Source organism: Microcaecilia unicolor, chromosome 7, assembly GCF_901765095.1.
Source record: "Microcaecilia unicolor chromosome 7, aMicUni1.1, whole genome shotgun sequence".
Taxonomy (NCBI): Eukaryota; Metazoa; Chordata; class Amphibia; order Gymnophiona; family Siphonopidae; genus Microcaecilia; species Microcaecilia unicolor.
Genome location: NC_044037.1, coordinates 288,895,084 through 288,922,269, shown reverse-complemented (window position 1 = coordinate 288,922,269; position 27,186 = coordinate 288,895,084). Strand labels below are relative to the sequence as shown.

The 27,186-nt window shown below is 41.4% G+C and overlaps 1 protein-coding gene across 4 annotated transcripts in view; it reads left to right on the top strand.

Moving 5' to 3' along the window:
• Positions 1 to 27,186, top strand: part of PTPN4 (protein tyrosine phosphatase non-receptor type 4) — a 340,947-nt gene that overhangs the window by 239,938 nt on the left and 73,823 nt on the right. For all 4 annotated transcript variants that reach the window (XM_030209948.1, XM_030209949.1, XM_030209947.1 and 1 more), the window contains 3 exons: positions 9,729 to 9,863; positions 11,647 to 11,805; positions 23,445 to 23,604. In XM_030209948.1, coding sequence (XP_030065808.1) covers positions 9,729 to 9,863; positions 11,647 to 11,805; positions 23,445 to 23,604 — 454 coding nt within the window. The remainder of the gene's footprint in view (positions 1 to 9,728; positions 9,864 to 11,646; positions 11,806 to 23,444; positions 23,605 to 27,186) is intronic.

The following is a 27,186-nucleotide window of genomic DNA, read 5'->3' as shown; positions in this document are numbered from 1 at the left end:
TATTTTGGCTATTTGCGTGTTTAATTGCACCTTGTCTATTTTTAAGCATGCCTATATTGTATGGAGTGCTTCTTCAGATAGAAGTCTTCATCATTAAGTATAAATGCCAGGTTTATGTATCTCATAATAGTACAGTTTATAGGTTTTGTCTTTTATGAATATACTAGTAAAAAAGGCCCGTTTCTGTTTGAAAGGAAACGGGCACTAGCAAGGTTTTCCTCTGAGTGTGTGTATGTTTGAGAGAGTGTATGTGAGAGTAACTTTGTGAGAGAGGCTTCTGTTCCTGCTGCTGTGCATTCCCAGTGTTGTGCTGATTCGCTGCTCCCTGTATCGTGGCTCCGCCCCTCTCCCTTCTACTGGCCAATCTGGTGTGGGTGTGTGACGTCACTATTATCTACTACATGAGGGACACCACCTCCAGTGGAAACAATGGTTCCAGGCAGCCTCAGAATGTTGGAGGTGAGAATTATTATATAGGATGTTTCTTATGACAGTAGAACCTACGTAGTACAATGCTTTGCTTTAAACATTAAAATGTTTCTGAATATGGAAGTATGCCATTTGCAATAAAATAGGAGTTGTTGATAGAATTTAAAAGAGTTGCATCAGTACATCTTTCATGATGAAAAATTATTAAAAATATGCTGGCCATTTTGAGTTTATTAAAAAGCAGGTTGACAATATACAGATAAGACAGTTTATTTTAAAATGTATGTGGTTCATTATAATTGTCTTTCTGTTCTTCTTGATTCTTCTATTTCCTGTTTAACAACTACTCACTATTTTGCTGTCATGGTATTGCACAGTACCAAATCCTTGAGCCACTGCTGTTCTCCAACTACTTCCCCTTCAATATCTCATCATCCAGTCTCGGCCATCAAGCAAAGCTGCCAGAGGTGCTAAACAAACAAATCTGTCATCCCACCCTATAATGAGGAGGCAATAAAACTAAATAAAAGAGAGCACTCAATGGAACTGGCCATAGAACCAATGACTTGCATAAAAGAGTCAATTAGTTGCACAGGTCAGGCAGTACCAGCTGCTGGAAATTTCAAAGGTTTCTTCACTCTATCCGGTACGTGCTGCCACTTTTGCAATTTGGCATGGTTGGCAGGGGCCATGGAGGAATCCGGCAAATGAGATGACCGTGATGGTGGAACTCTGCTTACATCCTGCAGAAATCGCCATGCCTTCTGGGTGGTTTTAACACGGTGCGTTTTCCCTCCATAGACAAAAGACAGCTCTAAGGGAAAATTCCAAGGATAAGATATGAGGAAAGATTGAAGAGGTTAGGGCTCATCAGTTTGGGAAAGAGACAGCTGAGGGGAAATATAATATTTTTTATTTTTGTTACATTTGTACCCTGCGCTTTCCCACTCATGGCAGGCTCAATGCAGCTTACATATTGTATACAGGTACTTATTTGTACCTGGGGCAATGGAGGGTTAAGTGACTTGCCCAGAGTCACAAGGAGCTGCCTGTGCCTGAAGTGGGAATCGAACTCAGTTCCTCAGGACCAAAGTCCACCACTAGGCCGCCACTCCACTGTTGCTACTATTTGAGATTCTACATGGAATGTTGCTATTCCACTAGCAACATTCCATGTAGAAGTCGGCCCTTGCAGATCACCAATGTGGCCGCGCAGGCTTCTGCTTCTGTGAGTCTGACACGTCAGACTCAGAGAAACAGAAGCCTGCGCAGCCTTCTACATGGAATGTTGCTAGTGGAATAGCAACATTCCATGTAGAATCTCAAATAGTAGCAACATTCCATGTAGAATCTCCAATAGTATCTATTTTATTTTTATTACATTTGTACCCTGCGCTTTCCCACTCATGGCAGGCTCAATGTGGCTTACATATTATATACAGGTACTTATTTGTACCTGGGGCAATGGAGGGTTAAGTGACTTGCCTAGAATCACAAGGAGCTGCCTGTGCCTGAAGTGGGAATCGAACTCAGTTCCTCAGTCCCCCAGGACCAAAGTCCACCACCCCAACCACTAGGCCACTCCTCCAGAGATCTGTAACATCCTGAATGCAGTAGAACACTTAAATGTGAATCAATTGTTTACTCTTTCAAAAAGTACAAAGACTAGAGAACACTTCTTGAAGTTATATAGTAATACATTTTAAAAAGATATGAAAAAATATTTTTCACTCAACCTCTAATTGAGCTCTGGAATTCATTTCTAGGCAAGTAGTAAAAGCAGTTAATGTAGCTGGGTCCACAACTTCATTTATGGAAAACAAATTAGACTTTTATAAAGGATTAAAAAAAAGTATATAAGCACCCTAATGTAACAATGCAGAACATTTAAAATGTGATGGTTCTTACATATTTTCAAAACTATTTTGACACCTTACAGATTTCTCCAGTGCCTCTAAATTTAGTTCCCATTACTTCTCCTTCTGTATTTTGCTTTGAAACAGTAAATATGTCAGACAACAATCTGGCGCATATTTGCTTTAGTGTGTGTGAAGATGGAGAAACACAGAAATGTAAGCACAGCTCTACAGACAGTTTTCAGGTGGACAAGAAATAGAACAAGACACAAAAAACTAGAATCAAACATATAAATGGCAAGTGACCGACTCACCTGCAAATGCACAGTAGAGTTGGAACGCTGAGAGTGTGGAAGTCCGAGCCCCGCCTCCACCAGCAGTACAGCCCAATAGGGAGGAGGGCTTGGACATGGGCGTGGAAACCGGAGGAGGAGGGAGCAGGGAGGGAAGGAGGGGGTGGAACTGAGGGAAACATGCTGGGGGGAGGGCAGGGGAGAGAGCAGGGTTGGTGGACCGGGGGAGGGGGGGGAGGCCATAGGAAAACAAAAAACTAGCCCGTTGTTACGGACTTAACGGCTAGTCAGAATATAAAGATGGCAGCATAGCTTAGAATTTAACATCCCTGCTAGAGCCATGCAACACTTAAATCTTGAGATCATTCATTTTTTCCCCAAAAGACCTCCATTAGCAGTTAGTGGTACAGTTCTCTGTTATCTTTTCACTATAACTTTAAATCTAAACTGATATAGAGAGAATAAACAAAAGGATTAATTTAAGCCACCATCTCGTTTCTAGAATAGCAACATTAAATAAAAAACTTGGTGCTTCTGTACCTGGTCACCACACATTTCAAAGGATGTTTTTAAACAGTTTAGTGTGAGCCCTTCCCTTTTCTGTCGCTGAAGTCCAGGGAAAAGGAGAAAGGACTTCCTCAGATCTGCTCCAAGTTAGAATTTAGTCACACCAGAACAAATGACAGAGTACACTGCATTAGCAGATTTAAAACTGGGGGGGAAAGGTTTACTGAATAAATAACTTAAAAAATACAAGGTTGCATAATCCCAATTATTGAAGCTTAAATGACAAGAGAGATAAACTGTTAAAGCAAGTTCTTCAATTTTACAAATCTGGCTCTTAATCAGCCCTGGGGGGGGGGGGGGGGAGGCTCTTTTTGTCAGAGACGAGCATATTCAATTAACAATCCACAATATTTGCAACTCAGGATAGTGTACACACCCATTCACACACAAATAGAATATTCTAAATTATGAGGTCCTAAACTGCCATCCTGTGTTACTACGGTAAAACCAGGGATCTCCTTAGACAGAGGAATTTTCCAGCACCCATAAATCAGATTTAGACAGAAGAATTATATAGCACCGATAAACGAGATGGGTTCCTCCCAGCAGTTTTAAAACCAACTCCAATTTGTTTAAATGCAGTTTGAGTTATTATCTATAAACATGGGCATAAACAGTCACAGAAAGAAACCCATTTTTTTTCTTTCTCTTTTACCATAATTGAATTTATTTGCAAGGCAAAGCATTCAACAACTGGTTCGTGTCTAGGAGCACTCCCTTGCCAGGACTCTTTTCATCATTACATTCAAGGGCAAGCATCTCTCTTGATTTTTCTCTTTCCATCTTTGAGTCCAGTGACTTTCACACTCTTCCTTTGCTCACCTGCTCCCCCCCCCCCCCCCCCCCCACTCAGCATCTCACTCTCCCTCTCTCACCTTCCCTCCATTACTCCAGCCTCTCTCCCACTTTTCCTAATTGATCTCTCTCTTATCTCCAGATCACCCCGGTGGTGGGAGGCGGGGCTGGTGGTTGGGAGGCGAGGATAGTGCTGGGCAGACTTATACGGTCTGTGCCAGAGCCGGTGGTGGGAGGCAGGGACAGTGCTGGGCAGACTTATACGGTCTGTGCCAGAGCCGGTGGTGGGAGGCGGGACTGGTGGTTGGGAGGCAGGGATAGTGCTGGGCAGACTTATACGGTCTGTGCCAGAGCCGGTGGTGGGAGGCAGGGATAGTGCTGGGCAGACTTATACGGTCTGTGCCAGAGCCGGTGGTGGGAGGCAGGGACAGTGCTGGGCAGACTTATATGGTCTGTGCCAGAGCCGGTGGTGGGAGGCAGGGACAGTGCTGGGCAGACTTATACGGTCTGTGCCAGAGCCGGTGGTGGGAGGCGGGACTGGTGGTTGGGAGGCAGGGATAGTGCTGGGCAGACTTATACGGTCTGTGCCAGAGCCGGTGGTGGGAGGCAGGGATAGTGCTGGGCAGACTTATACGGTCTGTGCCCTATAGAGCACAGGTACAAATCAAAGTAGGGTATACACAAAAAGTAGCACATATGAGTTGTCTTGTTGGGCAGACTGGATGAACCGTGCAGGTCTTTTTCTGCCGTCATCTACTATGTTACTATGTATATGACACTGATCAGACAGCCACATTCATCCGAGGCTTTCACTATTATCCTGTAACTACTACTACTTATTATGTTCTTTAAACAAGAAGAACCCTTGGTCCTATCTGAGTATAGAGGAGGTGGTGGCACAGGCTGGGCTGACAGACGGAGTCCCGCCCGCTGCCAAAATACATACAGTGGGGGAAATAAGTATTTGATCCCTTGCTGATTTTGTAAGTTTGCCCACTGACAAAGACATGAGCAGCCCATAATTGAAGGGTAGGTTATTGGTAACAGTGAGAGATAGCACATCACAAATTAAATCCGGAAAATCACATTGTGGAAAGTATATGAATTTATTTGCATTCTGCAGAGGGAAATAAGTATTTGATCCCCCACCAACCAGTAAGAGATCTGGCCCCTACAGACCAGGTAGATGCTCCAAATCAACTCGTTACCTGCATGACAGACAGCTGTCGGCAATGGTCACCTGTATGAAAGACACCTGTCCACAGACTCAGTGAATCAGTCAGACTCTAACCTCTACAAAATGGCCAAGAGCAAGGAGCTGTCTAAGGATGTCAGGGACAAGATCATACACCTGCACAAGGCTGGAATGGGCTACAAAACCATCAGTAAGACGCTGGGCGAGAAGGAGACAACTGTTGGTGCCATAGTAAGAAAATGGAAGAAGTACAAAATGACTGTCAATCGACAAAGATCTGGGGCTCCACGCAAAATCTCACCTCGTGGGGTATCCTTGATCATGAGGAAGGTTAGAAATCAGCCTACAACTACAAGGGGGGAACTTGTCAATGATCTCAAGGCAGCTGGGACCACTGTCACCACGAAAACCATTGGTAACACATTACGACATAACGGATTGCAATCCTGCAGTGCCCGCAAGGTCCCCCTGCTCCGGAAGGCACATGTGACGGCCCGTCTGAAGTTTGCCAGTGAACACCTGGATGATGCCGAGAGTGATTGGGAGAAGGTGCTGTGGTCAGATGAGACAAAAATTGAGCTCTTTGGCATGAACTCAACTCGCCGTGTTTGGAGGAAGAGAAATGCTGCCTATGACCCAAAGAACACCGTCCCCACTGTCAAGCATGGAGGTGGAAATGTTATGTTTTGGGGGTGTTTCTCTGCTAAGGGCACAGGACTACTTCACCGCATCAATGGGAGAATGGATGGGGCCATGTACCGTACAATTCTGAGTGACAACCTCCTTCCCTCCGCCAGGGCCTTAAAAATGGGTCGTGGCTGGGTCTTCCAGCACGACAATGACCCAAAACATACAGCCAAGGCAACAAAGGAGTGGCTCAGGAAGAAGCACATTAGGGTCATGGAGTGGCCTAGCCAGTCACCAGACCTTAATCCCATTGAAAACTTATGGAGGGAGCTGAAGCTGCGAGTTGCCAAGCGACAGCCCAGAACTCTTAATGATTTAGAGATGATCTGCAAAGAGGAGTGGACCAAAATTCCTCCTGACATGTGTGCAAACCTCATCATCAACTACAGAAGACGTCTGACCGCTGTGCTTGCCAACAAGGGTTTTGCCACCAAGTATTAGGTCTTGTTTGCCAGAGGGATTAAATACTTATTTCCCTCTGCAGAATGCAAATAAATTCATATACTTTCCACAATGTGATTTTCCGGATTTAATTTGTGATGTGCTATCTCTCACTGTTACCAATAACCTACCCTTCAATTATGGGCTGCTCATGTCTTTGTCAGTGGGCAAACTTACAAAATCAGCAAGGGATCAAATACTTATTTCCCCCACTGTACCTCATCCTCCTAAGCAGGACCAAGGGTGCTTAGCAGCCGTACCCACTTAATACACGTTAAGAGAACTCTTAGATCTACTAGCAATCCCATCAGTTATATTTGGCCATTTATCAGTCTGCATCTTGATGCTTCTTACAAACAGCATTTTTCAATTTATTGCCCATATTCATACTCACCCCAACTGGTGGGTCCGTTGAACAGACGCTGGTCTCTGACTGTGAGAAAAACAGCACCAAACTGATGACTGGAAGAACCTGGGTGACCCTTCGCCCTTACCTCAGGTCTTAGATTCAGAAGCCAAGGTGTGTCCAAAGAAGTAAACACAGCCACAGATTACAAGTGAATAATTAGCAGAAGCTGGATTCAAACCTGAGCAGCTGTCAGACAGAATCCCTCATCCCTATTTCCAGCTAAGCTACTTTTTATTAGCAGATTGCAACATACAGATCCGTTCTTTGGCATAACGTAATTGGCAAGCAATATGTTTTCTCAGGCTTCATCTGCTACACTTTCTTCTTGTTTCACATAACTTTTCCTAGGTCTCTTTCATACAGATTAGTCCTGCCAGAATTCTGTTCGACTGTGCAGTGCAGAATTTGCCAGTCATCCAGAATTTGCTTTTTTCATGCAGAATCTTTACCGTGGTCCCCATTCCTGCAGTACAGTACCATGGGAACAGGAACCCCGCGGTAAATACCGGTTGGCCGCCCCATCCCCCTGAGCCTCGGTGGGCCCTCCCTGTGCCTACCTTAACATGCCCTGGTGGTCTACTGGCCTCTTCGGGGGCAGAAAAGTGCTCTACTCTTTTCTGCCCGCTGCCACTGCTCTTGCCGGTACCTCCACTTCTTCAAAATGGCCGCCGAGACTTCAAGCGTCAGTCTCATGAGACTGCCGCAGGAAGGGTATCAAGTGAAAAAAATTACTCCAGAATTATATCCTGTCTCTCAATTCCTTTATTTCCATCCCATAGAAAAGCAGCATGCACTTAAGGTTACACTGAAATGGTATATTGGAAATTCTGTAGTTTGCTTATATGTTAAGGTAGGGAAAATAGTCAGTCTAGACAGTCCTTATAGTTGATACCTGGTATCACAGTGTATTCTTTCTTTCTATATCGGTCAGTAGTATGTCTTCATTTATTGCACCAGTTACTTGGTTAAGGTCTCAAATGGATAAATGCTGAACTATGGGGAGGTATTGTGCATATTCCTTGTGGTGCTTGCAGAGTTCCTCTGAAAATGTGCATATCCACGTACTACATAACTACCAATTGTGTGGGGCAAAGTACTTACTGGGTTCCAGAATTAAATCCTCATGATACTGTGCTTGCATCAACCTGTCTCCCAATGCCACCTCTTTACAGGTCAGGTAAAGTGCACACATTTTCATGCAACATCTGTTCTATTACCTGAATTTCCAAGGAGCAGTTTTAAATCGTCATGTATAACCATGTCTACATTTCTGTGAAGCCAGGGCCGTGCCTAGGGTCTCTGGTGCCCCCCTGCAGACTATCAGTTGGCGCCCCCCCCCCCCCCCCCCCTCCGTCTAGCAGAGCAGGAACAGAAGGGAGCAGGCAAGTAAGCCGGACCTCAGGAAAAAATAGCACTGTATGTATCCCTCATTGATAAGTCTCTGACTCTAAAGTTTAGCAATTTCATTAAAGCAAAATTTATTTTCATAACACTTCAAAGATTTCCAACTCAAAATAGGAATGCTAATTCAAAATGTGAGCAAAGTCCTCTTAGTTTACAAAGATTCTTTTTCTAATCTCCTTTGCACCAAAGGATATAATTCAGATCAAACATTTATCTCTGATCAACTATCTCAGATCAAATATTTATTTCAGATCAAATATTAAGGTTTCCTTGCTTACAGTCACTTAAATCTACCTAGCCTTTATATAGCTTATAGGATTTAAACACTCTTAAACTGAAATTCACCCTTTTCTATTCTTCATAAACTTCAAGTAATCCTGAAATATTCAGATCCTTTTCTCACTGGACTCAAACTTCAATCTCCACCAACCTCTTTTCATTCATATTTTCTCGTCATTTACCACATAATCAGGCACTCTTTTATAATTTCAGTCAACACACACAGGAACTCACAGCTGCATGTCTCTCTTGGCCAAACCGACGGTCAGTTGCTGTCTCACTCTGTTCCCTTCCCGGCAGATTTCTAACAGAAGCTGATTATCCAATCAGAGAGCTCTATTTGAATGCAGATTAACACACAGCCACTGGGAATTTTTAGTCAAAAACACTAGATAAACCCTTCATTTTTGGACCAAACTTCACACTTTTGATCAGAGCCATAACCTAACATTAAGGCTGTAAACATTCCATCATTTTTATCCATAAATATGCAAATGAGAACCTCCCAAAAACGTACAAATTTGCTTATGATTTAAACAAATCTGAGCATATGACAACCAAGTACAGACTCCCAGCACCTGAATTCTGCAATTAGATTTAATGCAAATACTTTTAAAACTTATTTTTAGCACTTTTAAAATTTCAGGTTCTCTTTAATTTGAATGCTGTTCAAGCTCTGAAGCTCACCCTGAGTGAGGAGTTATCGCCAAACCAAAGCATATATAGCAATCTGGTTGTATTCTCAAATAACTTAAAGAGCCTGCCTGCCTCAGTGAATACTGCGTTGCTTTCACTTCCGGGTTTGGGCAGGGGAGATAGGAGAATCGGAACTCCAGGTAAAAGATTTTGCAAGGGGACGGCAGGGCAGCAGCGCCCCTCGAAGGCATGCGCCCCCCTGCCTTGCTTACCCCGCTTACCGCATTGGCACGGCCCTGTGTGAAGCCCTCCTAATATATATTCATGTAATACCTTTTATACACTGCTGAGCTTAGAGTAATGTACAAACTTTTGTCACTTATAAGTGGAGTATTGGTGGCAGGAATTGTATGTAATAGAGAAAGGTAAAGAAATCTGTGTTTGGCATACTCTTGTCAAAAATTCCTTGGGACCTGTATTATGTAGGATTGCATCCATTCTGTATTGTTCTGTGCAGCAGGAAGAAGGTTTATTCGGATTACAGGCATTGTGACTTGGTGGCACTCCTGTACTGACTAGCAATTTAATTTGTGTGTAAGAGAATATCAGTGTTTCTTTACTGAAAATCTGTTCAACATTTAAAGGTTGGTTTATGCCATTTAATCCTGCAGTTTTGAAAGGAATCATGTTGTCTTATGTTAGATACTGATTAAGAGGGTATTCTTTTGTTCATTCAGGTCCCCAAGTAAACCACTGGTACGAAAACTGCTAAGTGGGATGGACTGGGAAGTAGTCAGCAGGAATTCATCTTCGGATGACAGGTTAGAAACACAGAGCCTGCCATCACGTTCTCCACAAGGAACTCCAAATCAGTAAGTAAATTGTAGTTCTTATTTTATGAATGATATAATGTTCCTTTTATTTTTTTTTAATCTGATAGTTTCCTCCTGCTTATTTGTACAGCCGTCTGAGCTGGAACAATGGACTGGGATCTGGGTCCATGACTCTTCATTTGCAACTACATAAGGGATTTTCCCCTATTTTATTTTCTCCCCCTTTTACCGCAGACATACTTACTTTGATCATTGCTATGTTGGTCCTGGGTTGGGGGGGCCATGCATCATAGCATTTTATGGAACCCTGCAATCATGGACCCTTAATCTAGGGCCCTGTTTACTAAGCCGCGCTGTAGGCGCGCTAACTTTTTAGCGTGTGCTAAAAAGTAGCATGTGCTAATGATAGAGACACCCATGATATCCTAAAATGTTTGCATGTCTACAGTGTGGCTTAGTAAACAGGGCCCTAGGTGTCGCTCTAAGCAATGATCCCAGCTCTCCTTGCCCTCTACCCTAGGAGCTACCACAACAATCCCAGCCTTAGCCAGCTCAGTGGGCAGAAGGCCTGATCTGGGGGATCTGATCGGGAACCTTCTATACGGCAGTGCCCAGCAGTTGCCATAGGAGCTACAAGGCCAGCCTGATGTGTTCCATTTTTCTTATTATGTGCACAGAAAATAATTTATTTTGCAAATTATGTTGAATCATTTTTGTGTACTGTTTTACTTTCAACTTTCTCTATACTACTACTGCAGAAAGATACAAATTGGTTGAACAAGACTGGTTAATCCTGTTGGGGATCTGGTGCTACTAAAGCTGTAAACGAGTGACCACTAATGTTAGTGAAGGACGTTCATATCAACACCTAGGGCCCTGTTTACTAAGCCACACTGTAGGTGCACTAACTTTTTAGTGCGTTAAAAAATAGAACGTGCTAATGCTAGAGACACCCATATATTCCTAGGGGTGTCTGATTTTTATTTATTTATTTTATTTTTGTTACATTTGTACCCCGCGCTTTCCCACTCATGGCAGGCTCAATGCGGCTTACATGGGGCAATGGAGGGTTAAGTGACTTGCCCAGAGTCACAAGGAGCTGCCTGTGCCTGAAGTGGGAATCGAACTCAGTTCCCCAGGACCAAAGTCCACCACCCTAACAACTAGGCCACTCCTCTACTTTTAACATGCCTACAGTGTGGCTTAGTAAACAGGGCCCCTAATCTGTCCACCTATTAATCCTCTAAGAAAACACACATTAAAGAACTATCAGACGGTGATAATTGCTGAAGGATTTTTTTTTTCAGTAATATATTTTCATCAACTCATATCACCATAGGTTCTTATATTTTCTGAATTCCTAATCATATCTAGTATATATATATTTGTGCATCAAATCAATTCACTATGATGATGTGGCACATCAAGATTCCTATACCTTCAAATTTGAGAAATTGTTTAAAAAATATATATATATATATATAAGCTTAAAAATGCTAAGGTGTTTTTTTTTAAGATTGATATAATAGGAAATGTAATCTATGCTGTTGGTATCCCTTTAATTGCTTGCATTCAAACAAATGTATGAAGAAATACTGGAAACTTGATAAGCAAAAGTAAGGTCTTTTAGACATGAATTAAAACAGATTGAAAATGGAGGGGTTGGGGGAGGTTTCCCCAGAAACAACATACTTGTGTGCAATCAAATGTAATAATTTTATTTTTTAAATATACATAAAAGCACAGGTTCAAGTATACTTAATATCTAGTTTTGCAGAATTAATCATTTTTCTTGATTTTTAATTCTTCCTTTGCAACTTAGTCGGAATTCTGCCTTCACTCAGGAGAGAACGCGTATAAGACCTTCTTCAGTAGGACATTTAGTGGACCGTATGGTCCACACCTCACCAAGCGAAGTTTTTGCTAATCACAGATCTCCATCATCTACCCAGGCCAACAGCATCATTCTGGATTCATCACCGTAAGAGCCTCATTTCTCATGTTTCTTATGAAAGATTAATTTTTTTTTTAATGGGGGTATAGTAGAGATATCTAATTGAACAGAATAATGAGGAAACAATACTAAAAAAAAAAAAAAAAAACCCACTTGAAGAGCCCAGACTTCTGTGCTATAAAATATTATTTAAGTCCACATTAAAGAAAGGGCACTGGGTCATACAACTTATAACTACAGTCCTCTGGCACAGATTGATGTACTCAACTACACGTTTTTTTCATGTTAATCAGTTGAGTTTTACATCTCCATGCAAAAATCTAACAGATGCATTGGTGCTTATGTTCTATGAGCAAGCTGCTTTCCCTGAGATAGAGGAGTTTGGATCAGCTTGGTCCCTAGAGCCTTTGCTGAAACCTTCAGGAGCAGATTGCATGACTCCCGACAAAGGAATTACCACCAAAACACGGCCATGTTGAGTCCGATCCCTTGTTCCACCCAACTTGTACTTGAGTATATCATTCTGTGCCAGAGGACTATAGTTGGTATGAAGCAAAACACAAATAGGTAGATGCCTCTACATGAAGTTAGTTTTACAAGTTTTATGCATTCACTCTTGATATGGTTATTAATCTTTAGTCATGACCCCTCCCCCCCCTTTTTTTTTACATTGCATTAGTTGACATTTCCCTGTTTTTTTTTTTAAACATCTTTTACATACAATAGCTTTGCTTTATGTAGTTTTTTATGTGTGTCTTATATCATTTAATACTGATTGAGATCTTTCTGTTTTATTTATGTAATTTTACTGTGACCCCTGAAGCAGGCGATTTTCCACTGAAACATGGACCGTGTCGGGTCCAGTCACTGTTGCTTTTAAAAGACTTTCAGTATTACCCTTTGGCTGGTTTTGATTTGTGGCATCCTCTACTATTGCTTGGCTCTGTAGTTGTATAACCCATTGCCTTTTTTCAGTGTGGACTTAATAAATAATATTTTATAACACTAAAAATGTTTTTGGCATTGTTGTAATAGCTGGATGTGTTCTCCATTTCATTTCCCCTTTTTGCAGATGTTTGTACTGGTCAAATTCCCCTTACTCTTTGGCCACTTAGCCATGTCAGCTGATACATGGAGGGGCATATAACCGGCTATCCGCCAATTTTCATACCCACTTTAGCTATTTGGCCACGTGAAAATATGGGATATCTTTGACAGGTTTGAACATAACCGGCTAAGTCTGAACACCCTCTCAGTCGGTTATGCTCAAACAGGCCAAAAATAAACTGGATATTTAATGCCGGTTACCGGCAACTGCCCAACATTGAATATCTGGGTTTAATGCCGACCGCAGGAGTTAGCCTGGCTAACTCCCGTGGTCTGAATATCGGCCCCATGGTTTATACATAGAAGCCCAGATATTTGGTTGTTACACCTATATGTGCACTTATATATTTAATTTATACTTGGCTATTCGGTGGCACTAGCTATATGTATAGTGGTGTTGAATTTAGGAATAATTTCAAACATCTAGATAGTGTGTTTTATTTGAAGAAACCAATCAAAAGGATACAAAGGTAAAATACAGAGGGTTTTGACCAAAGGTAGTGTTGAGTAATTAGGGTCTTGTATAACCTTTATAAAAGGTTATACAATATGGAACTTGTATAACCTTTATACCTTTCAGGAAATCTAGACTGCGCCTTCTTGATTGACTGTACACTTGTCCTTTAGATTGTAAGCTCTTTGAGCAGGGACTGTCCTTCTATGTTAAACTGTACAGCGCTGCGTAACCCTAGTAGCGCTTTAGAAATGTTAAATAGTAGTAGTAGTAGATTTTGGTAGTTAAACTCAAGAATCATGATAAGGTCCCTGTCCTCCCACTACCACCTTCCTGAGAACAATCCTGTAAAAAATACAGAATTTGCCTTATGCAGCCATGGAAGCAAAAAACACTGGGAGAGCTAAAAAGGAGGTACACCATGCTGACGGATTCTTAGAAGATCAGTGATATGCTGGTAGCATCTTACTTAAGGGGTTCTTACCAGCTCTGGTCCACTTAGTCTGACATTCCTTTTGATCCAGTATGTAACCACAGGCAGCTGAGACTCTAAGCATCAGTATATTATAAACTCCAAGACAGTAAACTGAAAATAAAATGTTTTTCTCTATCTTTTGCCTTTGTGAGGTATACTTCTAATCATGTTGGGCCTACTCTCCTTGTTTTTATATTGCTATGTACCATTCAATTCCCTTCTGTCCTTGGGCAAAAGCCAACCTCTTTGAGGAGGGAGAAGGTGATTAATTAGGGAGCAGAGTGGTTTTGTTCTGCCCAGGCTACCTACTGCTCATCATCTCCCCTCCTGTTCACTGCAGATTGCTGCCTAGCCAGAGCTGGAGCAGGGAGCTGTGACCTAACCACCTTCCCTACATAGCTTATAACCTTTAGATTGTAAGCTACCTACACTGACTACATAGTTTGTAACCTTTAGATTGTAAGCTCTCTTGAGCAGGGACTGTCCTTCCCCATGCTAAAATTGTACAGCGCTGCGTAACCCTGGCAGCGCTATAGAAATGCTAAGTAGTAGTAGTAGTAGTAGTGGTCTCATTTATTTATTTATTGGGATTTATTAACCACCTTTATGAAGAGATTCACCCAAGGCAGTGTAAAGTTTAACATCAAACTTACAAGTTTGTTAACAGCATAACAATAGTAAAATGAACAAGTATAAACATAAATGCAATGGAAGAATAAAACTTGAAAACAGCAAATTGAAACCTAATGATAGGACTACCATGAAACAGGATCAAAAATATACACATTTAACAACACTGAATCTCAATAACAGAGATATAATACAATGTAAGCATAACAGTGATAATAATCTTAACCCTCTTCTCTGCCCTATGTAATTTGGGACACTGTCAATAGAATCAGGGTATGAGTGCCTCTGCCTAACAGTGCCTCTGGATTTGTCCTAGGTTTACCTTGTCTAGTGTTGTATTTTAGTTTTGTTATTGTTTCCCTCTACTAAGTGGCTCACTGTCAGTGCTGTTTATATATACACTAAAGCAAAGCAAACAGTGGATACAAAAAAGTCCTCTCTCAAGTGGTGTCTTCTGAAACAAGTTCTTTATTGCAAAACAATTAAAACAACGACCCGACACGAATCGTGTTTCGGCCGTATAGGCCTGCGTCAGGGGTCTATTCGCTTCCAATCAAGAAAGAGAATATGTAGATAAAAATAATAACTGATCAACTTTCTGCAAATGAAATACTCTATGTGGAAGACGCTATGTACTTTTACAAAGGCTCAATCGCAAACTAAATATTGCCACATACCGAGTCCAGGATGCTACTACATAGACTTCTCTATCGAGCGGTACTTCAAAGTACCGGCTCGATAGAGAAGTCTATGTAGTAGCATCCTGGACTCGGTATGTGGCAATATTTAGTTTGCGATTGAGCCTTTGTAAAAGTACATAGCGTCTTCCACATAGAGTATTTCATTTGCAGAAAGTTGATCAGTTATTATTTTTATCTACATATTCTCTTTCTGGATTGGAAGCGAATAGACCCCTGACGCAGGCCTATACGGCCGAAACACGATTCGTGTCGGGTCGTTGTTTTAATTGTTTTGCAATAAAGAACTTGTTTCAGAAGACACCACTTGAGAGAGGACTTTTTTGTATCCACTGTTTGCTTTGCTTCGTTGCTCTTTCGTGGAGAGAACACCTTCTGTGTGTGTTGGCGTATATATACACTAGCCATTGAGCCCGTTAAAACGGGCTAGTGGGTCGCCGCTGCCCCTCCCCCCGAAGTCGCCGCTGGCCCCTCCCCCCCGAGTTCGCCGCTGCCGGTACCTCCCCCGAGTTGCCGCCGCCGCCCCTCCACCCGGCCCATCTCTTCGCTATTCAACTTACATCTCCACAGCAGGCAGATCAGCTGAGCTCCTGTCGGCCTTCCTTCTCTGCCTGTGTCCCGCCCTCGTGTGACGTAACGTCCTGAGTTCTGCAGCCCTTCGGACACTTGTTCTGATACCTGGGCAAGAATGGAAGGAAAAAGTTTTAAAATTCGAAAAACCTGCAGGTAGTTGTAAATGGCTGCTGATGGAACCCTAATCTCGGTACAGTATATTCCCATTGAGCTGAAAGTTCAAATGTGCAAGAGAAGACGGCACACCGAAACCCCCACATAAAAAGAAGAGCACAACAGTTTAACACATTCAGAGCTAAACTTTATATCATTTTGTGTGATGATAAACTTTAATTTTGATATGATGAGTATCTGTTCAGCATTTGGTATGGTATTTGAGGCCTAATCTGTCTTGTTCTTCAAACAAATAACATAGGAAAAGCTGTGTGGAAAAATGGGATTATTTTCCATGGCTGTTTGGAAGGTCAAGTTCATTTCTGTTGACTTTTTCATCAGAGTTTAAACTGCAGCAGAAGATATCACATTCACTTTGTGAGTTGAGGATCTTTACCAATAGAGAAGCTCGACTGAGAGCAGGGACAAAACCAGGCTAATGGAAGAAAATAAAAGTATTTGTTCTCATTGTTCAAGGACTGCTGCCTTCTAGGATTCTGATATTCTGTAAACTAAACTTGTGTTCCAACATTGCAGTCCTGTATTCTGTTTGACATAATTAGCTGAAACGCTGCACTTAAGAGCTCTATGAAGTTTATCAGCTAGCTGCAAACATTTGGGGGAAAAAGTTAACGTAATTGAGCAAACAAGTACTTCAAAAGCAGCAGTGCAATGTTCTGTATTATATTAGCATAATTAATGGTGAGAACTAACACAAGAGCCTTGAAGTGTGATTTCCAGCTGAGTGATCCTCCACAGTTTCTGGAGGGAGAATGAATTAATGCGATGTTTGAAGAGTTCTAAGCCCCAGAGCTAATTATGTACATAACTTTTTTTTTTTTTTAAAGAAACAAATTTTAAAATATATATATATATTTTTTTGTACCCCACGCTTTCCCACTCATGGCAGGCTCAATGCGGCTTACATGGGGCAATGGAGGGTTAAGTGACTTGCCCAGAGTCCCATTAGCAACATTCCATGTAGAAGTCGGCCCTTGCAGATCACCAATGTGGCCGCGCAGGCTTCTGCTTCTGTGAGTCTGTCGTCCTGCACGTACGTGCAGGACGTCAGACTCACAGAAACAGAAGCCTGCGCAGCCTTCTACATGGAATGTTGCTAGTGGAATAGCAACATTCCATGTAGAATCTCCAATAGTAGCAACATTCCATGTAGAATCTCCAATAGTATCTATTTTATTTTTGTTACATTTGTACCCCGCGCTTTCCCACTCATGGTAGGCTCAATGCGGCTTACATGGGGCAATGGAGGGTTAAGTGACTTGCCCAGAGTCACAAGGAGCTGCCTGTGCCTGAAGTGGGAATCGAACTCAGTTCCTCAGGACCAAAGTCCACCACTACTATTTGAGATTCTACATGGAATGTTGCTATTCCACTAGCAACATTCCATGTAGAAGTCGGCCCTTGCAGATCACCAATGTGGCCGCGCAGGCTTCTGCCACAGAAACAGAAGCCTGCGCAGCCTTCTACATGGAATAGCAACATTCTATGTAGAATCTCCAATAGTAGCAACATTCCATGTAGAATCTCCAATAGTATCTATTTTATATTTTTGTTACATTTGTACCCTGCGCTTTCCCACTCATGGCAGGATCAATGCGGCTTACATGGGGCAATGGAGGGTTAAGTGACTTGCCCAGAGTCACAAGGAGCTGCCTGTGCCTGCAGTGGGAATCGAACCCAGTTCCCCAGGACCAAAGTCCACCACTCTAACCACTAGGCCACTCCTCCACTAATCCTATTAGGGGAAGATTCTGCAATGAAGCCTTTTTGTTTGCCCCTTATCTTACTAGTTATACTAGCACACTGATATTCCTGTTGGCACTTTACTGAGATGATTAAAATAGCAGCCTGAATACATGACAGCAGTTTGTTTCACTGAACTAGAAGCACAGATACTAATGTTTTTTCTATTTGCTAAAACAAATGAATGAAAAATCAGGTATTTCTGTAAGGAAAGCGCACAGTCTCTGCATATTTTTTTGTATTTTTGTTATGATGCAGATCCCTAGAAGCTCTAACACAGCTGCTTTGACTGCAAAATAGGCTGCTTTCACTGGACTCCTATAAGCATTCATAAGGAAATTCAAAGCCGACTGGGCGAATATAAAGCACTAAAGTTTCTGCCCAAGGCTTTTTTGTTAGTTCTCACCATTCATTATGCTAATATAATGCAGAACATTGCACTGTTATTTTGAAGTACTTGTTTTCTCCTTTAAGTCAACTTTTTTCCCAAGTGTTTGCTATTAGTGTATAAATTTTGTGGAGTTCTTATGTAGAGCGTTTTCAGATAATTATGCCTAACAAAATACTGGGCTGATGATGCTTGATCTTACAATCATTTCTGTAACCTATTTGCTATTTTAAGACACTACTAGACAAAAGTTGATACCTTTAGGACGTATTTAAGTTTATCAGGGTAGTGTTTTATTGAATAGTTTCACAAAAGATGGTAATGACCGTAGAAGAGAGTTAGAGAAATGCTGTATCCTTAACATTATTTAGAAGGCAGCTGCACATATTCTTCTATTGCAGGAAGGTCTGTTGAAGACAAGAGAGCTAGACTGAATCCTGAGATTGTTACATTCATCCACAGATTAAAAAATCATAACAGTTCTTTATAGGACATATTTCTCCCCCGCAAGGGCATACAGAACGGGTTGTATTTTGTACGCCTGGACATTTTAACAGGGTGAATTAGGATTATTCCTTGGGGTAGAAGAAGTCATCTATTGTTGAGATTGGAAGGGTAGAGGGTGGTGGTGGGGTTATTACAGTTGCTCGTTGTTGTTGTTACTTTCTGTTTGTGATTTATAAATAACAGCTGCACAGCACATTGTTCCTTTTTATACTTTAATAAAAATATTTAAATATAAAATCATAAGTGTTTGAGGCTTTTGCAGATGAGGACAGAGCCCACGGGGATGGAGACAGAACCTGCAGGGAAGGGACGGGATGGGGACGGAGACATAACCGTGGGGATGGGTTGGGGACAGAGACAGAACCGATGGGGACGGGGACAAACTTTGTCCCCATGTCATTCTCTAGCTAACACTCATTCATCACCTGGACACCAGGAGCAGTTTCTGGATCAGGACACTGAAAACAGAAAATTTTCTCAAGTCTGGCACAATAAAGTTGGATATATTTGCAGCAGCCCTTTATAGGGTGGTACTGGTCTTCTACCTTGAGAGAAGATTAGAAAGCAGGCTAGTGATAGATGCCTACTCAATTTATTGTGGGCCTGTATGTATTCCCTGACCTCTATTGGACAGAATCTTTAAAAAATGCTGGAAGGACCAGGAACTAGTATCTTCATAGTTCATGTTTGAACAAGACAGATTTGGTTTCCGCTGCTTTGAGCTTTATTCCTGAGAAAGCAAACAAGTTGGGAACTATCCCTGACTGCTTGCTCAGAAGCAAGGAATGTTACTCCCATACCTTCAACATTCAGTTTAATCTTGAAGGGTGAATGATTCAATCTCACTGTTTCTCCTAAAAGGTGTATAGATTCTTTCTGAGTTATAGAAAGGAATCCACCAAATGGTCTTAGTTTTAAATATAAAAGATTCCTATGTGGTGTGATTCAAGGACCCATATCTTTTCTCATGCCCTGTGAAAAAAGCAAACAAAAACGCTTGAATACTTTTCCAAATCTTTCTGAATCTGGTTTTAGCTTAATATAAGAAGGAATGGATCCTCAGGAGCTTAATCGAGATTGGATAGCAGAGCCGGTAATGGGAGGCGGGGCTGGAGGTTGGGAGGCGGGGATAGTGCGGGGCAGACTTATACGGTCTGTGCCAGAGCCAGTGGTGGGAGGCGGGACTGGAGGTTGGGAGGCAGGGATAGTGCTGGGCAGACTTATACGGTCTGTGCCAGAGCCGGTGGTGGGAGGCGGGGATAGTGCTGGGCAGACTTATACGGTCTGTGCCAGAGCCGGTGGTTGGGAGGCGGGGCTGGTGGTTGGGAGGCGGGGATAGTGCTGGGCAGACTTATACGGTCTGTGCCCTGAAGAGCATAGGTACAAATCAAAGTAGGCTATACACAAAAAGTAGCACACATGAGTTGTCTTGTTGGGCAGACTGGATGGACCGTGCAGGTCTTTTTCTGCCGTCATCTACTATGTTACATACACCTATCTCAGGAGTAAGCTTTTCACATACTGCCTCATCAGCCTATTTTCAGCCCTGGGAATCTTTGTTTTTGCTTGAGATGTCTGAAGGAAGGAAGGCAGAAGAAAGGACAGGCATCCTCTCTGTCTCTCAAATTATTATATATAGAAGTATTCTACACGGGCTTGGGGGAAATATATACAAATACTAAAACTAAAATAATGACCATCTGTAAAAAGGGAAGGAAATCCTAGAGTACTGAATGTCTGTTTTCTCTTAAGCTGTTAAAATATATTGTTTATTATTTTGGAATGATTTACTCTGAATTTCGGAAAATAAATTAGCATAAATCTTGTTAGAGGGCCCAGCAGTTTTTCTGCTGCTTTAAACTTCAGATTTAGGCAGATAGTACCTTAAGCTTTCATTTGTAATGACTTGAGGGCGGTTTCCCCTAATTTATATTTTCTATCCAACTTTATTAGCCCAGTCATTACAGCAACAGTTCTTTGCGTGAGGAGCCCTAACAGAATCTTATATTGATGAAGCCTATCACCATTGCATAATTATGCAAACTCTCTCCACACACCCCCGCACAAGGGGCTGGGAATACTGCTGCTGCAGAATCCCAAGCTCTGACTGACCCAGAAAATTCTTATAGGTTGTATAATTTGTAAGTATTCAATTTTAAGAATTTAAAAGAACCCCCCCCCAAAAAAAAAAAAAACAACAAAAAAAAAAACCTTTCAGCCCAACAACCATGTGCAATTGTAATATGCAGTATTAAATGTGTCAAACCCCTTATTATTTGTTTTTAGCTCTCAGTTGATTGATCAAAATGTACTAGTAACTGGAGCCTTTGTATTCACTGCTAGCCCTTGAGGGCCACAATGGGTCATGTTTTCAGGACAGTCCCTTAAAAATATGCATGAGAAAGATTTGCATGCCTACCCTATCCATTGTATGCAAATCTCTCTCATGCATATTTATTGTAAATATTCCAACATAACAAATTACTATGATCTCATATTCAAGCTTAAAAGCTTCCTTTATTAAATGCTTGGTAACAAACTAAAAGAAAAATATTCACACATTTCATTCATATTCATAGAATCGCTTAAAACGCAGAATCGAAGCCTTTCATGTTCATTTTTCAATTCACTGAAACAGATGAGTCCTACAATAAGTTCACTGTTTCCAAAAAATAAACTCCTCCGTTGTATTCTGCCATTAGTTTGTTCATAAATACTCTTTCAATAATCTTGACTCAAACCCGATTCACTGTGAAGACAACGTGTCATTATTCCTCCAAACCGATACACATATAGACACAATGGAAGGATCCAGTTCTCTTCAGATGCCTCAAAACAAGAATTCTGCCCTGTCAGCGTTAATTTTAAACTCAAGAGAATGTCCAATATGATCCCATATTTCACTAGATTGTGACATCAGGGGCCTGACTAATATAAAACATATCCACCATTATATGCATCCTATGTGAATAAAACCTGTCATACATATCTAACAACTCTCTCCATATTATCATGCTTACCAAACAGCTGATATAAACTCAAATATTGGATGCAAAAAACACACTGATCTGTCTGACAGGTCTGCTGCTCCAAAATAGCGCCAGTAACCTCTGAAACGCTAGAGCATGGGCACCAAATATATAGGCGGAACTTGGTTGAATATTCAGTTACCAGATCCCCAACCAATCAATTCCTTATTCAACCCTATAGAGTACATTGTTTCCCACTGAAAAATAAATCTTTGCTCTTTACACTTCAATGTAGCAGAGATATTATTTTTATTTATTTTATTTTTGTTACATTTGTACCCTGCGCTTTCCCACTCATGGCAGGCTCAATGCGGCTTACATGGGGCAATGGAGGGTTAAGTGACTTGCCCAGAGTCCCACTAGCAACATTCCATGTAGAAGTCGGCCCTTGCAGATCACCAATGTGGCCGCGCAGGCTTCTGCTTCTGTGAGTCTGACGTCGTGCAGGATGTCAGACTCACAGAAACAGAAGCCTGCGCAGCCTTCTACATGGAATGTTGCTAGTGGAATAGCAACGTTCCATGTAGAATCTCCAATAGTAGCAACATTCCATGTAGAATCTCCAATAGTAGCAACATTCCATGTAGAATCTCAAAGAGTAGCAACATTCCATCTAGAATCTCCAATAGTACCTATTTTATTTTTGTTACACTTGTACCCCATGCTTTCCCACTCATGGCAGGCTCAATGCGGCTTACATGGGGCAATGGAGGGTTAAGTGACTTGCCCAGAGTCACAAGGAGCTGCCTGTGCCTGAAGTGGGAATCCAACTCAGTTCCTCAGGACCAAAGTCCACCACCCTAACCACTAGGCCACTCCTCCACCGCTTACAGTGATTACTTGACAGAATACACCAAATTTCAAATCTTGAATAACGTGACCCACTGTCTTGCCAGTGTTGAACTAAAGGTGCTTCTAAGTGTTGTACCCTCAAATTACTTAAATGTTGAGCAATTTGATATTAAATGTTTTTCTTAGTTTGTCCCACATACCGGAGACCACAAGGACATTTAATTCCATATACACCACTGCTGAAGAATTATAATGAGTACTGTCTCTCAACTTTATCCATGTCTACATGAGTATCAGTTTGGAGGAGTGATGACACGTTGTCTTCACATTCAATCAGGTTCGAGTCAAGATTATTGAAAGACTATTTATGAACAAGCTAAGGGCAGGATACAGCGGAAGAGTTTGCGTTTTTTTTGAAACAGCGAACTTGATGTAGGACTCATCCTTTCAGTGAATTGAAAAATTAACATGGGAAGGTTTGGTTCTACATTTTAAGCGAACATACGTTTATGAATGCGAATGAAATGTGTGAGGATTTTTTTTAGTTTGTTACTAAGCATTTAATAAAGGAAGCTTTTAGCTTGAATATGAGATTGCAGTAACCTATATTGGAATATTTATATTAGTAGTGACTATATTGGAATATATTGTACCCAGTGTTAAATTTTGGTAATATATATTTATTGGGGATAAACAGAAAACCTGGCCCGTTGATGGCGCTGAAGAACTGGAAGTTAATACCATCGGATCAGAGCATAAGCAGGTTACATTGTAGGTATCATTAGTATCTATCATTTTAGTAGACATCATACTGTTTTTTTTATGAACTATATTTAATGACCAAAATAAAGAACTTAGGGGTCCTTTTACAAAGGCGCACTAGCGTTTTTAGCGCACGCTAAAAATAAGCTTGTACTAAACATATATTCCTATGGGCATCTGTATTGTTTAGCGCACGCTAATCAGCGAGTGCTAAAATTGCTAACCCAACAACCTGCTTTTTCAGTCATTTAGAAGTTCAACCTATAAAACATTTTCTTTACCAAAAGTTAAAACAGTAACAGCTTTATGTATGTTTTCCCTTTCTAATTTTCAGGTCCCAGGATAATTCTGTAGATGGGCCGCCTCCCGCACTACCACCCAAACAATCAAAAAAGAACAGTTTGAACCAAATTCATCACTCATACTCGCAGCAAGAACTGGAAAATCATATTAATGAAACATTTGATGAACCTCCTTCTCCAGAAAAATCCACTGTGAGTTACAGGCCCAGTTTTAGTCTTCTCTACTTTCCATTACTTGTATTGTGATGTTTGGCAGCAGAGTTGTGGAACACCTTTGATCCATTATGTCCATCCCCTTTTATTCTGGGATGGACATAATGGACAGAGTTTTACCGAATGGGACTGAGGCTCTGCCAGAGAAACTGAAAGCCAAAATAGTTTGAAGTATTGGTAAGCAGGGCCGCCGAGAGAGGGAGACAGGGGGGACAAAAGTCCCGGGGCCTGGGCCTCCAGGGGGGCCCGGCGCCGCTGCCTGCTGGCCCGCCCTCTGTCGCTGCCGGGCCCGCCCTCCGTCACTCCCAGAACTAACCTTAAGCCTCATTTCACTTCGCAGCAAGCAGCAGCAGGTCAGGTCACTCCTTCCTTCCATGTCCTACCCTCGCTTGACGTAACGTCCGCGAGGGTGGGGCACGGAAGGAAGGAGGAGAGGTCTGCCCTGCCGCTGCGAAGTGAAAGGAGGCTTAATGTTAGTTCCGAGGGCCCGGCCCGATAGCGGGTGGAGGAGGCCCGGCGACCTCGGGTGGGCGGCGGGGGGGCCCGGCGATCTCGAGTGGGCGGCGACCTCGGGTGGGCGGGGCCCAGCGATCTCGGGTGGGCAGCGACCTTGGGTGGGGGGGGGGGGGGGGCCTTGTCCCGGCTCTGGCTCTCTGCGGCCCTGTTGGTAAGTACTATTAAGATCTGAGGGAGATTAGTTTGTTTGTCAGCTGTTGTTGACTTCAGGTCCTACAGATAAAGTCAAATATGAGCACCAGCTGAACATTGCCTCCGTTACATCACAAGTAGAACTATCAGTTTTTCTTCAGTGCAAAAATTACTCTAGTTCTATGCCAGCATTATTCCCATTGTAAATATTAAGATATTTTTCAAGAACAACTCTGGTAGTCATTCTGCCTCAGTGCAGAGCTTTGATAATCCTCCCTTAACCCCCCCTCCCCCCAAACCGCTTCACACTGTGACCCCAGGTTACTTAGGGTCACAAACCAGTAAATATAACATTAAAAATTGGCTTATTTTTGGATCAGCAGCATTCTACTACAAAACTTGGCTCATGTATATAGAAAGTCTTTGGCATGTAACAGCTGGGGACATGGCCTTCCTGTAAAAGGCATCTGTGCAAGTTTCTTTCCTCTTGTTCCTCTCCCCTTTATATATGTGTACAGTTAAAATTGTAAGCTGCTGTGATGCAACGTATCATCGTGAAGAAGCCATCTAGCAAGTTTCAGTAAATTTAGTGAACATTGAAAGTTCTGTGTTACATTCAGTCCTGTCAATATCTTATAAAGGGGCTACTCTAGTCTGTGTGAAATGCCTCTTTTTTCACAAAATAATTTAGCAATGGTATCCCATTATCCCTGCCCACACATCACTGGTTTTACGGATCAGCAGTTATAAAATATATGAATAAATGGGAATCTATAACTTATTTACTCCCCGGGTGTAGTGTTTGCTTCTCTGTTTTCAAAATCTTTGTATCCTTGTTACTCAATATTTCCTCTCTCAGTACAGTTATTGTAGCACCAGTGAATTTTTTAAAAAGTCTGTAAAAGCCAGGTTGTGCTTCCTGCTGTGTTTGAAAACTAAATACAAACGTTTTGTCATATCAGTAGTTATTCAATGAATCGGGATAATACAATTTACAAAAAGTCTTTAAACAGAACAAAATCTAAATACAATAAAGACTTATTCTTATTTTTAATCACAATACAACTTCATTTCACAAATTTCAAATCATTCATATATATATATATATATATATATATATATATATGTAACAGCAACTATCCTCAAATCCTAATCAATTCTGTATTCCTTCCAGATAGAATCAAGTCCAGATTATATTACTACTACTACTACTACTATTTAGCATTTCTATAATGCTACAAGGCGTACGCAGCGCTGCACAAACATAGAAGAAAGACAGTCCCTGCTCAAAGAGCTTACAATCTAATAGACAAAAAATAAATAAAGTAAGCAAATCAAATCAATTAATGTGAACGGGAAGGAAGAGAGGAGGGTAGGTGGAGGCGAGTGGTTACAAGTGGTTATGAGTCAAAAGCAATGTTAAAGAGGTGGGCTTTCAGTCTAGAGTTAAAGGTGGCCAAGGATGGGGCAAGACGTAGGGGCTCAGGAAGTTTATTCCAGGCGTAGGGTGCAGCGAGACACATAAATTACCAATTATGTGTCTCTAAAGCATTCTCATGTATATCCAGCACCAATAATTAATGCGATTGTCTTCAGAGTCCAATCTTCAAATTTAAATTCCTCATGGACGCTACCGTAGATTCTTCATCATGAATATCAAAATTGAAACAATCCATAATCAAATAGGTATAAATTCAAAAGTTCTTTTGCCAAACTCCAAAATTTGTCAGATAGCCACTATAGTTTCTATATGCACTCAAATTAGCTAGAACTCTCTTCACCTCTCACTCAACACAGAACTGTGTTTCGCCATAGCGTCATCAGGAGTGAGAATCTGCTAGTAAATAAACAAACAAAACATGCAGGAAATCTAAAACCCATTAATCCTTCCACAAACATTAAAAATCTGGTTCATATCAACAATAAATGTACTTACAGACATAGAACAGCAGAGTTAGAGTAGCTCAGAGAACCCTCCACAAAGCGGTTGACCTATCGAAGCAACTGAAAACATGAGTCTATGTTCAAACTCAAACAGACTCTTTAAATATCTTCACCAATTATTTATTTCAAATCAGCTCTGTAATAGTTGTATAACAATGCAGCCAATCTATCTCTCGATTCAAACCTAATGGATGCATTGTTCTCCATTGGTAAATTAACCACTGTTCCTTATTTTCCAATGTAGCAGAAACATTACCCCCTCGTGGAAGGGAAACGTAATAAATTTCCAAATCACAAATCATGTATTTGATGACTACCTGAACCCAGTGATCAACTAAGGAAGCATCCATTCTTCTAACTCTGATATTACTTAAATTGCTTGCAATGTGTTTTGTTTTAGAGGAGTAGCCTAGTGGTTAGAGCACCAGTCTTGACATCCAGAGATGCCCAGTTCAAATCCCATTCCTACTCTGTAATCTTGGGCAAGTCACTTAATCCTCCATTACCTCAGGTACAAAATTAGTTTGTGAGCCCTCCAGGGACAGAGAAATACCCAGTGTACCTGAATATAACTCATCTTGAGCTACTACTGAAAAGGTGTGAGAAAAATACAAATAAATAATAATAAATATACCATCGAGCACAAGGACAGGAAATAGCATATACAACCTGACTTGTTTCACATTTAGAGGTTCCCCGTTAAACGGATTCAGTATACATTGAGTTCTTACTGTATATTGACAATATATGCAATGTCCACAAATCTGATCTCCCCCTTGTTGATCTGAATATTGGGGTCTTCTATTATGGGGCATCAATATTTCACCTAAATATTTAGACTGGTTTTCAACAATACCTGGTAGCAATTGAAGTATCTGCCAGTGATGATGGATTATGGTACTGATATTCTGAGCCTGCACTAAGAATGTTAAAACACAGGTTAACCTAGTAATGGCCTCCCTATCAACA